We start from the raw sequence: 12,144 nt of genomic DNA, 5'->3' as shown, positions 1-12,144 counted from the left end.
TGTATTTTTAGTAGAGACGGGGTTTCACCATGTTGGCCAGGCTGGTCTCGAACTCCTGACCTCAGGTGATCCGCCCACCTCGGCCTCCCAGGCTGGTCTTGAACTCTTGGGCTCAAGTGATCTTCTTGCCTTGGCCTCCCAAAGTGCTGGGATTACAGGCACGTGCCACCATGCCTGGCCCTTTCCTTGGTTTTCAGCTCTCCCATCTGGTTGCTTGAGGGCTCATCCTCATGATACCCCATTAGTCCATCCGTCCACTTGGCCTTCGACTCACCCTCCCATCCTTCCACTCATTCTTTCTTCCTTCTCCTACCTTCCTTCTCTCTACCCTCTCATCTTCCAGTCTATTCGCTATCCACCCATTCCATCCCATCCCATTCCTCCCTTCCTCTCTCCATCCGCTCATCACTACCCGCCCATCCACTACTATCCCCTCCAAACACCTGCTCAAGGCTGGGCCCTGGACTGGGCCTCAGACCCAGAGAGGCACCAGCCCTGGCTTCACCTGCAGCACTGCATGGCTGTCCATGAGCCCATATGTCCGCTGCTCCAACTTGGCAGGGGTGCTGCTGATCCGGGTCCAGCGAGCAGAGGAACGGGGCTCCCCGGCACTGACACACTCCAGGGTGACAGCCTTTCCCACCTTCACCCACACGGGGCCCTCGGGGAGCACGGACACTGTAGGGGGCCCTGTGCGGAGGAATGACAAGCACTGACACACAGGCAGGGCTCTGCTGGTCACCCACACTGCCATGGTCTCCAGCTTAGTAAGTGCTGGGTGGGCACCTGTCTCCACACTGCACTGAGGCGGAAACTGAGGCTCAGAGAGGGAGAATGCCCAAGACAGAGTCAGTGGTAGAAGGAGGATTTAAACTTGGAGGCTCTGAGCTGAGAATCAGGGCTGGAAACAGGAGGGCAGAGCCCCACAGAGTCAACGTCCCCTCACCGTGCACACTGAGGTTCACCACACTCTGGGCCACGCCGTAGGCGTTGGAGGCCACGCAGCGGTAGGTGCCGTGGTTGCTGGGCCGGGTGCCCACGATGGTGATGATGGAGCCATTGGGACTGATGTGGACGTTGTCTGTAAGGTTGCATGGGGGAGGGTGAGAGAGGATTGACCTGGTCCTTCTCGTGTCTTGGTGCTGCCAGCCTGTGCCCCTGGGCCCACACCTCCAACCCCTCCGGCCTGGGTGTGTCCAGCTCACAAAGTCCCAGACAGCAGAAGGTAACAAAGGCCTTGCAAGCTCCTGGGTCCAGCGCCCTTGCCATACAGAGACGGGAAGGGCCTTACTCAGGGCCACACCACGAATGTGGGGCGTCCAGACTTCCGCCTCACCCTTGCACAGCGGGGATGACGGCACCCCCACACCTGCCCCCAGCTTGCCCACCCACCCGCCAGCCTGGCTCACCCTCCAGCTCCTGGTTCCGGGTCTTCCACTCGAGGCTGATGGGGACTGCTCCATCATGGATGAGGCACTTGAAGCTGGCATCCTGGCCCTGCTGCACGGTGCTGCTGGGCGGGTCGATGGAGATGACTGGGCTCCTAAGGCCTGGGGCCAAAGGGGCAGAGGGCTGGGCTCAGCAGGGGTGGGCTCAGCTTCAGGGCCCTCCCCTTCCCCCCTTGCCCATGGCATCTGCCACACTCACGGTAGGAAGACCCCTCGCTGGGTGGAACGGTGACTGTGAAGGAGGCTTCTTGCTCAGGGCCTGGGCCACCAGCTGCACGACACACATACTCGCCTGAATCAGCAGGGGAGACCTGGTGGAGCCGCAGCTGGGAGCCATGGGTCTGTCAGAGCAGCAAGGGGACAGTTATCAGGGCAAAATCCCCGGGACAAGAAATGTCCCCAAGCCCACCTGTGCTGGTGCCCAAGAGCTCTCTCGGGAGCCCAGGGCCCCAGCTGGCAGGGCTGACGGAAGCTTTGTTCCCAGAATCCTAGAAGTCCAACCCACTAACTTTACAGTGGAGGAAACTGAGGCCCAGGAAATGATTCAGCTGCAGAGCCAAGAGAAAAACCCAGGTCTCCTGATTTGCAGGCTGGTGAACTCGTCCCCCAAAAGTATTTTACCCCCTGGGGTACCCAAGCAGGCTGGTGTTTGCATGAGGTTTGGGTGCAGAAAGCAACTGCAGGTCTAACCTTGCCTGCTCTGGAATCCTCCCCATCCTGGCCCCTGTACCTGGTGCCGGGCGGGGAGGCTGCCCCCACGCTTGTACCACGTGACCTGGGCATGGGCCTGCCCGGGCACCACACAATTCAGATCCAGAGTCTGCCCTTCAGTCACGTGTGAAGAGGAGGCCTCGATGTAGATGGGCTGGGCCAGTCCTGGAGCTGTGGGCACACGGGGTGGGTGAGAGAGGCCAGGCTCCAGGGATCAAGGCAGGGGCTGAAGGTGGTGGCAGTGAAGGCCAACTCTAGTTGGTCCTGGGGGTGCAGTGGCTTGAGAGTGGCTGATATAACCTAAGAAGGGTCTCCTTTCCCTGGGGACTCAAGTGTCCTCCTGACACCCAGGGCTGAGGACCCCTGGTTGAGGGGACGGGACCATCGTCAGACTTGGGAACACCTGGGTTGGCCTGATCCTCCGTGGTACGAAACCCTGCCTGCAGGCAGCAATAAGCGCCTGGCCGGGAGAGAGGAGAGGAGCAGCGCTGGGAAGGGGCCCCGCGCCTGTGCATTGCCCACTGTTCCCTGTCACTCACCAGGAATGGGGCCTGGGCTGGAGGGCTCAATTGTGACCAGGACAGATGCCTCCAGGGTGCCTGAGCTTCCAGTCACTTGGCATGAATACTCGCCAGAGTCAGCTGGGGACACCTGGTTCAGCCTCAGCAGTGGGCCGTGGACCTGGCCAAGGTGGGGTGAGAGTGGGGAGGGTGAGCTGGGAGCCTTCAGATGCCCAGGCCTTTGGTACCCACACCCTGGGACTGCCATGCACAGATATGTAGGTGCATCCTGTTGGCAGCGACCCCTTTGACAGTCTGCATTGTGGAGGGCATGTTTATTAGGATGGTTTTTCCGGTAGGAGGAAGTCAAGAGCCTTGAGTAACAGGTGCCCTTTTCTTTCTTTTTTGAGACAGTGTCTCGCTCTGTCATCTAGGCTGGAGTGCAGTGGTGCAATCTCAGCTCACCACAACCTCTGCCTCCTGGGTTCAAGTGATTCTCCTGCCTCAGCCTCACCAGTAGCTGGGATTACAGGCGTCTGCCACCATGCCTGGCCAATTTTTGTATTTTTGGTTTAGTCATGTTGGCCAGGCTGGCTTTGAACTCCTGACCTCAAGTGATCCACCTGCCTCGGCCTCCCAAAGTGCTGGGATTATAGGCATGAGCCACCGCACCTGGCCAGAGGTGTCCTTTTCTATTTTGCAGCGAGGTGGTGTGGGGCTGGCGGTGGCCCTGCTGTGCCCAGCCTGCTCTCAACTTCCTGACTCCAGTGACCTCCTGCTGCCATTCCCCACAAGCCCCGGTTGCTGAGACCACTTTCCCTTCAGGGCTGGATTCAGGCAGGACCGCTATGGGTGTGGAGGAGGCATGCCTCCTTCTCCAGCTCCTTTACCTGGTGCCGGGCAGGGAGGTTTCCTCCACGCTTGTGCCAGGTGACCTGGGCGTGCGCCTGCCCGGGCACCACGCACTTCAGATCCAGGGTCTGCCCTTCGGCCACTCGGGAGGAGGAGGTCTCGATGCGGATGGGTGGGGCTCCACCTGGGGCTGGGGCACAGGGGAGAGGTCAGTGAGCTGAGATACCCACCCTGATGCCCTCAGCCCTTCCCCTGGGGCCCAGATGTTAGGACCAGAGGCCATTTGGGACATGGCTTCTTTCCCTTCCATTGAGGCCTGGAGCAGCTGGGCTAGCCTGGGAGGTGGAGGCACTTCTCATTCCCCCAGCCCCGCCCCCAGGCAGTAGCCCCACCATCTCCTCCTCCTCCCTCGCTCCCAGCACCAGTGGGGCCAGGGCTCAGGTCTAGACACCTCCACACAGACCACGAGGCCCCTAATGTTTGGCAAACTTGGAGAGAATGTGGCTAAGAACCCAGACTCTGGGGCCAGACTGCCTGGATTCAAATCCCAGCTCTGCCATTGATTAGCGGTATGACCTTTGGAAAAGAACTTCACCTCTCTGAGTCTCAGTTTCCCCTTCTGTAAACTGGAGAGAACAATGCCATCTACCTCAAAGGGCTGTTGTGAAGACAAAATGAACTAACATGTGTAAATATGACCGGGCCCAGCACCTAAGAGGTGCTGGATCATGTTTACTACTTAGCAATCCATATCCCCTATGATTTCTGCAGAGCATGCGCCCCCTGTGCTATTAATTACTGGACATTTTCCTTTCAACTGATTCACTTTTAAAAAACCTTAACTACTTAGCCCCATCATAAACAAAGATTTCCAAGAAATAAGGACAAGCTTGATGTGTTTTTTTGTCCCTTATATGCCACCAGTACTAATAAAGGCATTTATTTATTTATTCTTTTATTTTTGGAGACAAAGGGTCTCACTCTGTCGCCCAGGCTGGAGTGCAGTGGTGCAATCTCGGCTCACTGCAACCTTTGCCTCCTGGGTTCAAGTGATTCTCGTGCTTCAGCCTCCCGAGTAGCTAGGACTAATGGCATGTGCCACCACGCCCAGGTAACTTTTGTATTTTTAGTAGAGGTGGGGTTTCACTATGTGGTCCAGACTGGTCTCGAACTCTGAGACCAGACTGGTCATGCTCAGGCAATCCGCCCACCTCGGCCTCCCAAAGTGCTGGGATTACAGGTGTGAGTTACCACACCGGCCCTAATAAAGATGTATAAATCACCTTCTAATACTCGCAGAGGTGCAGTCCCAGGCTTTTGGGAACTCTATAATTAGATAGTAGAGTACAAGAGCGCTACTACTACCCCTTCTTTACAGATAAGGGACAGTGACACATGGAAAGCTGAAGTCCCTTGTGCAACATCTCCAAGTGTGGCCAGAGGAGCTGGGACTCATGCACAGATGCCAGACTCCAAAGCCTGTGCTCCCAAGCTGTGGAGAGGGACAGGAGCCACTCCACTTATGCTGGCTCCTCGGTCCTGGGACCATGTGGGTGGCAGGAGGTAAAGTCTGGAATCAGAGCGGTAGTTCTTGCCAAGTGCCAGAAAGTGTTTCCTTCTCCCAGTTCTGCCCACTGGCTCTCTGTCCCTTCCTCCCTCCTCTGTCCTCCCAGTCCCACTGCAGGGACCCTCACCGGGGACGTGGACAGCACTTGAGCCAGAGGCTTCAATGGTGACCAGGACCGAGGCTTCCAGGGGGCCAGAGCTGCCCATCACCCGGCACACATATTCACCCGAGTCAGCCGGAGACACCTGGTGCAGCCGCAGTCGTGAGCCGTGGGCCTGAACAGGAGACAGGACAGAGGAACAGAGTCAGGTGCCAGTCTGGAATCGCTGAAAGCCTGGGGCCAGGGTTTAACCTCTGACACAGGTGGGTACCGCACCCCACAGGGGCTCCTAGGTCTCCCTCCTAGCAGAGCTAGCCAGGGCCCCCACATCCAGCAGCCCTCCCACCATTTCCTGCCGGCTGCATACCTGATGGTGACTGGGGAGGCTGCCCCCACGCTTGTGCCAAGTGACCTGGGCATGGGCCTGCCCGGGGACCACGCAGTTCAGATCCAGGGTCTGCCCTTCGGCCACGTGTGAGGATGATGACTCAATTCTGATGGGCATGGAACTGCCAGGGGCTGGGGGAACAGAGACCAGTGAGTCGGCTCAGCCACTGTCAGATTTGGGAACAGGGTTGGTGGGACCCTCTGCCATGGAAAATCTCACCCCCCAGCGTAATAATAATAGTTAACACTTGGCCGGGCATGGTGGTTCATGCCTGTAGTCCCAGCACTTTGGGAGGCCAAGGTGGGTGGATGACCTGAGGTCAGGAGTTTGAGACCAGCCTGACCAATATGGTGAAACCCTGTCTCTACTAAAAATACAAAAATTAGTGGGGCATGGTGGCATGTGCCTGTAGTCCCAGCTACTCGGGAGGCTGACACAGGAGAAACGTTTGAACCTGGAAAGTGGAAGTTGCAGTGAGTTGAGATCGCGTCACTACATTCCAGCCTGGGTGACAGAGTGAGACTCCCTCTCAAAAAAAAAAAAATAATAATAATAATAGTCAACACTTAGAAAGCACTTATGGCATGCCAGGCACTGCTCTAAGCACATTAAATGCACTAACTCACTTAACCCTCACAAAGTCCATAAACTTCCTGCCATGATGGAAATTTTTTTTTTTTTTTTTTTTTTGAGGCGGAGTCTCGCTCTGTCGCCGGGACTGGAGTGCAGTGGCCGGATCTCAGCTCACTGCAAGCTCCGCCTCCTGGGTTCACGCCATTCTCCTGCCTCAGCCTCCCGAGTAGCTGGGACTACAGGCGCCCGCCACCTCGCCCGGCTAGTTTTTGTGTTTTTAGTAGAGACGGGGTTTCACCGTGTTAGCCAGGATGGTCTCGATCTCCTGACCTCGTGATCCGCCCGTCTCGGCCTCCCAAAGTGCTGGGATTACAGGCTTGAGCCACCGCGCCCGGCCGATGGAAATGTTTTTTATCTGCACAGGCCAAGACAGTGGCTGCAAGCCACATGTGGCTATTGAGAACTTGAAATGTTAGAAATGGGGTAGCCGTAGCCACTGTATTGAACAGTGTACTTCTGAGAGGTTGGAAAGGTCAATGCCCCCATTTCACTGGTGGAAACTGAGGCTGAGAGTGGAAGGTAACTCTTTTTTTTTTTTTGAGAGGGAGTCTCGCTCTGCCACCCAGGCTGGAGTGCAGTGGCGCGATCTGGGTTCAGAGCAAGCTCCGCCTCCCGGGTTCCCACCATTCTCCTGCCTCAGCCTCCCTAGTAGCTGGGACTACAGGTGCCCGCCACCTCGCCCAGCTAGTTTTTTGGGGTTTTTTTTGTATTTTTTAGTAGAGACGGGGTTTCACCGGGTTAGCCAGAATGGTCTCGATCTCCTGACCTCGTGATCCGCCCATCTCGGCCTCCCAAAGTGCTGGGATTACAGGCTTGAGCCACCGTGCCCGGCTGAGAGTGAAAGGTAACTCTTTAAGTCCCTTAGTGGTACAAGCAGGATTTGAACCCGGGTTTTTTTTTTTGAGATGGTGTTTCACTCCTGTTGCCTAGGCTGGAGCACAGTGAATCACAGCTCACTGCAGCCTCAACCTCCTGGGCTCAAGCAAGTCTCCCACTTCAGCCTCCCAAGTAGCTGGGACTATAGGTAACAACGCCAGACTAATTTTTGTATTTTTAGTAGAGATGGATTTTACCATGTTGTCCAGGGCTCCTAGGCTCAAGCCATCCACCTGCCTCAGCCTCCCAAAGTGCTGGGATTTCAGGCATGAGCCACCGCGCCCGGCCTTTGAACCCACGCATCTTTCCGCTGGCCCTTGCCTGAGTACCACCAGCTCTGAGGACTCTGACCCGAAAGTTCCTTCTCCCCAGGGAACACTGTTGCCTGCATCCCTTGTCCCTTTCCTGGGCAGACTCACCGGAGGGGCTGCCAGCTCTAGGGGAGACGGAGATCACGATAGAGGCCTCCAGGGCATCGATGTTGTTGTTGGCCCGGCACACATACTCGCCCGAGTCAGCCACAGACATTTGGTGCAACCGCAGGTGGGAGCCATGGGTCTGGGTGTGCGGATGGGGAAGGAGAGGGAGAGGGAGTGGAGGGCTCAGGCCTTCCTGCTCAGCCTGTTGAGGCTGCTGTCTGTCTACCCAGGGCCCAGTCCATGAGACAGGGAGCCTGCTCTGCTCACCCCAGGAGACCAGGGTTCCACCCCTGCTGCCGTGGCTCCACTCTGTACCTGGTGTCGGGAGGGAAGGCTGCCTCCACGCTTGTACCATGTGATGATAGCCTGGGGCTGCCTGGCGACCACACAGTTCAGATCCAAGGTCTGCCCTTCTACCACCGTAGGGGAAGAGGACTCGATCCTGATTGGTGGGGAGACGCTGGGCACTGGGGACAGAGGGGTGTGGACCACGCAGCCAGAGTGAGGTAACAGTGATGGCACCGGGGACCTCTCTTGCCACCCCTGTACCACTTGTCTTGACCCCCTGCCCTCTCTGCTCTCACCGTGGGAGGAGCCGCTGCCCTGGATGGTGACGATAAGCGAGGTCTCCCGAGAGCCTGCACCGTTACTGACATGACACACATACTCGCCCGAGTCCGCCGGAGTCACCTGAGGGATCCGCAGCCGGGAGCCCACCATCTGCAGGAAGCAGGTGGTAGGAGGTGTGGCAGTAGGTGTGGGCAGCACCTCTATGTCTTGGGCACTGCTGCCACTGCCCCCTGGACTCTGGGAGCCCCCCTGCCTTGCCTCCTCAGTGGCCTTATTGAAGCTCCCAGCACAGCATATGGCCTGTCTCTGGGCTGGGGTGGACTAGCCTTTCGTCACCCCTCCAGAAAGCCTGTTAAGGCCCTCCACAGTGTTGACCGAGTATCCTGCTGGGGCTCCCACAGCCTGCGAGCTGCCTGAGAGCAGGCAACTGTCTCATTCCATCCAGAATCTTCAGTGCCAGGCACAGGACATGGCCTGGAGCAGCTTTTCAGTGAGATTTGGCGCATAAGTGGATCTCCCTGAGGTCAGGGAGCCTTATTTCTGTATTCTCAGCGCCAGTCTAGGACCCATCCAGCAAGGATACTCAATGTTTGTTGAATGACTGAATGAGCACAGAGTGAGGTTCTGAGAGTTCCCTCTTCCCACTGGGGGCTGCTGTGCCCTGCTTTTGCCCTCCCCACCTCTGGCCCTGTACCTGGTGCCGGCTGGGTAAGCTGCCTCCACGCTTATACCAGGTGATGGTGTGGGGAGCCTGGCTGGCAACCAGGCAGTTGAGGTCCAGGGTATGTCCATTGGCCAGGGAGGCTGAGGAGGACTCGATGCGGACGGGGTATGCCACGCCCTGGGCTGGGAGGGCAAGATGGAAGGCAGGGTGTGGGAGCTGCTGAGGCTGCAGTGGGGGCCCTCCAGCCCTCTACCATTTGCATGACCCCCTAGACACTCACAGTGGGAGCCGCTAAGGCGCTGCTGGATGGTGACAAGGACCGAGGCTTCCTGGGTGCCTGAGCTGCCAACCACACGGCACACGTACTCCCCTGAGTCAGCTGGGGTCACCTGGAGCAGCCGTAGCCTCGAGCCATGCACCTAGGAGGGTCAGGAGGGAGGAGGCAGGCTCAGAACTGGGCACTGCGGCTCACGCCAAGCTCCTGTTCCCTTCCCTGGTGCCACTCCCAGCCCAGCCAGCTGGAACTTGATGGAAGCTCTTCCAGGGGAAACTACCTTGTGCCTTCCTATCTCCCGCCCCACTGTCAGGACTGGGTCTAGCCTCCCACCTCACCCATGCCAGGGACGCCTGAGACTTGGCACCAGAGAAAAGTGGGGACCAGTGTTTGTTGACATGCTACAGGGGATATGAAGTAGGCAGCATGAGCCCATTTGGCAGACGAGGACACTGAGGGTCAGGGAATTAAGTGACAAGTGACTGGCCTAAAGTCACACAGCATGCAAGTGGTGGAACAGTGTCTGAACTTGAATGTGCCTGAGTTCAAAGCCTATGGTCTTTTTTTTTTTGAGACAGTCTCACTCTGTCGCCCATGCTGGAGTGCAATGGCACGATCTTGGCTCACTGAAACCTCCACCTCCTGGGTTCAAGCGATTCTCCTGCCTCAGCCTCCTGAGAAGCTGGGATTATAGGCACGCACCACTATGCCCGGCTAATTTGTGTATTTTTAGTAGAGATGGGGTTTCATTATGTCCGTCAGGCTGGTCTCGAACTCCTGACCTCGTGATCTTCCCACCTTGGCCTCCCAAAGTGCTGGGATTACAGGCGTGAGCCACCACGCCCGGTCAAGCCTATGCTCTTGTACTGCAGCTACAGGGTCCTTCAGGCTTCCTTAGCTCCTGCCTCCTACCTGGTGCCGGGCCGGGAGGCTGCCCCCGCGCTTGTGCCATGTAACCTGGGCATGGGCCTGACCAGCAACGAGGCAGTTGAGATCCAGGGTCTGCCCTTCAGCCACATGCGAAGATGATGACTCGATCCGGACTGTGGGGGTGACCCCAAGTGCTGGGGACAGAGGGCAAAGGGTCAATAGCTGGCTGGGAGGTGAGATGAGATGGGGCTCCTGGTCTCACGGCAGGTGCAGTCTGCAGCTTGGCCTCCTGATCCTGCCATTGCAAGAGTGGGGAACCTCCCACCTTGGGCCTCCAGCCCTGCCCTTCCTGAGAGCTACTCACCAGGCACTGAGCCCGCAGGCTCAATGGTGACCAGGACGGAGGCCTCTAGGGGCACGGAGCTGCCCGACACTCGGCACACGTACTCGCCTGAGTCGGCGGGGGACACTTGGTAGAGTCTCAGCAGGGAGCCGTGGGTCTGGTCAGAATGGGGGTGAGTCAGAGGGAGTCCTCAGGACACCCCTGCTCCTATAACCTGCAATCCTGCCTCACTCTGACTCCCAAGACCTGGCCACCAGCTCTGGATCACTTTCCCTGTCCTTCACATGGGGAAGGGGGACTCTTGTCCAGGAGCCGGGTGGTTGACCCCAGGAGCCCCAGTGAGCTGGGTACACACTCATACTACATTTCATCAATTCTAGACACACATTTCAATGCCTCCAAAATCAAGATGTATCTAAAATGAATAACCTTACAAATGGAAGCTTTTTCTTAGCGGTACATAAAATCATAGTGGATCTTGCAATCACTGGTATCCTAAATTCTACAAAATACGGTAACAACAATAGCTAATGGTATTATAGTAATATTAACAGCTTAGAGTACTTTCTGTGAGCCTAAGCTCTGAGGATTTTGCATATATATAAATCTTTAAGATAATTCTGTAAGGTACATACTATTCTTACCATTTTATAGGCCCTGAAACTATAGCAGAGAGGTTAAGTAACTTGTCCGAGGTCACAAGCTAAGTGGTGGGGCCAGAATTCACACCCAGGTTAGTCAGTCCCAGATTCTGGGTTCTAACCACTGCACTATACATCTCTGCAATGGGGTCCAGCGCTTCCTGATCTCAGGGGAGCCTCTAGCCCTCCCCCAATAACCTCCGCCACCCAGGGACCCTGCTTCCTCTTCGTGGCCTGTCTGTCCTCCAGTCCTATACCTGGTGCCGGACAGGGAGGCTGCCCCCACGCTTGTGCCATGTGACCTGGGCATGGGACTGCCCAGGCACCACGCAGTTCAGATCCAGGGTCTGCCCTTCAGCCACCTGTGAGGAGGAGGGCTCGATGCGGATGGGCTGGGTGCTGCCGGCAGCTGAGGGATAAGAAGGTCACCGGTCACTCCTGTTCTCTGAAGCTGACCCAGCCTATTCTCTGCATCCCAGCCCAGCCTAGTGGCCCCACTCACGGTAGGCTAAGTTGGCCCCCTGGGTCCCAGTTACTGTGACCGTGATGGAGGCCTCCATGCCGTTGCTGGCCCGGCAGACGTATTGTCCCGCATCGGCAGGTGAGGCCTGGAAGATGTACAGGCGGGAGCCACGAACCTGGGCAGCCGTGGAGAGAAGTGTGAGAGTGGGGCTTCCTGGAGGCAAGCAGATGCCCCACCCCTTCCCCCCGATCTAGGAAGTGCCGGCCCCTCAGCCTAGGGGCCAGAACCCTACAACCCACTGTCCATGGCCCCATCCCACATTCCTGGTGCCCTATACCTGGTGCCGGGCAGGGAGGCTGCCCCCGCGCTTGTACCACGTGACCTGGGCATGGGCCTGCCCTGCTACCACACAGCTCAGATCCAGAGTCTGCCCCTCGGCCACTGTGGAGGATGAAGACTCGATCCTGACAGGTGGGACGCGTCCTGCGGCAGTGGAGATGGGAGTGAGAGTTGTAGATGCTCCTGAGATGAGAGGGCAGGGGTCGCCCACCCTGCAGCTAGCTCAGCCCAGGGTTCCAAGGCCAGGTCCAGGTTTTCGGGCATCTGGGGGCCTGGGCTTGATGCCCTCAGCTCAGCAACCCCAATGGGTTGCAGAGGGGAGGGAGTGAAGAAGTGAGAGAGATGAGGGTAGTGGAGGCTCGGAGAGAGGAAGAGGAGGTGGGAAGGAACGGGAAGAGGAGGTGGGAAGGAACGCCTGAGGAGTCATGTGGCCAAAGCGAAGTGTGATGGGAAGGCGGTGGTTACTCTGATGAGTGGGGTCTGCCT

The 12,144-nt window shown here is 57.4% G+C and overlaps 1 protein-coding gene across 1 annotated transcript in view; it reads right to left on the bottom strand.

Moving 5' to 3' along the window:
* The window catches only part of HSPG2 (heparan sulfate proteoglycan 2), a 141,422-nt gene that overhangs the window by 19,155 nt on the left and 110,123 nt on the right, over positions 1 to 12,144 (bottom strand). Inside the window, exons 60-78 of the mRNA XM_011934064.1 lie at positions 11,657 to 11,802; positions 11,359 to 11,494; positions 11,114 to 11,265; positions 10,237 to 10,372; positions 9,915 to 10,066; positions 9,009 to 9,147; positions 8,759 to 8,910; positions 8,079 to 8,214; positions 7,810 to 7,961; positions 7,495 to 7,633; positions 5,546 to 5,697; positions 5,206 to 5,353; positions 3,550 to 3,701; positions 2,699 to 2,840; positions 2,179 to 2,330; positions 1,648 to 1,789; positions 1,410 to 1,550; positions 947 to 1,081; positions 506 to 690 (exon numbers count right to left, since the gene is read on the bottom strand). Coding sequence (XP_011789454.1) covers positions 506 to 690; positions 947 to 1,081; positions 1,410 to 1,550; positions 1,648 to 1,789; positions 2,179 to 2,330; positions 2,699 to 2,840; positions 3,550 to 3,701; positions 5,206 to 5,353; positions 5,546 to 5,697; positions 7,495 to 7,633; positions 7,810 to 7,961; positions 8,079 to 8,214; positions 8,759 to 8,910; positions 9,009 to 9,147; positions 9,915 to 10,066; positions 10,237 to 10,372; positions 11,114 to 11,265; positions 11,359 to 11,494; positions 11,657 to 11,802 — 2,789 coding nt within the window. The remainder of the gene's footprint in view (positions 1 to 505; positions 691 to 946; positions 1,082 to 1,409; positions 1,551 to 1,647; positions 1,790 to 2,178; positions 2,331 to 2,698; positions 2,841 to 3,549; positions 3,702 to 5,205; positions 5,354 to 5,545; positions 5,698 to 7,494; positions 7,634 to 7,809; positions 7,962 to 8,078; positions 8,215 to 8,758; positions 8,911 to 9,008; positions 9,148 to 9,914; positions 10,067 to 10,236; positions 10,373 to 11,113; positions 11,266 to 11,358; positions 11,495 to 11,656; positions 11,803 to 12,144) is intronic.

Source organism: Colobus angolensis, unplaced genomic scaffold, assembly GCF_000951035.1.
Source record: "Colobus angolensis palliatus isolate OR3802 unplaced genomic scaffold, Cang.pa_1.0 Scaffold130, whole genome shotgun sequence".
NCBI classification, from domain to species: Eukaryota; Metazoa; Chordata; class Mammalia; order Primates; family Cercopithecidae; genus Colobus; species Colobus angolensis.
Note: the sequence above shows the minus strand (reverse complement) of the source record. Positions and strands in the feature narration are given on the sequence as shown.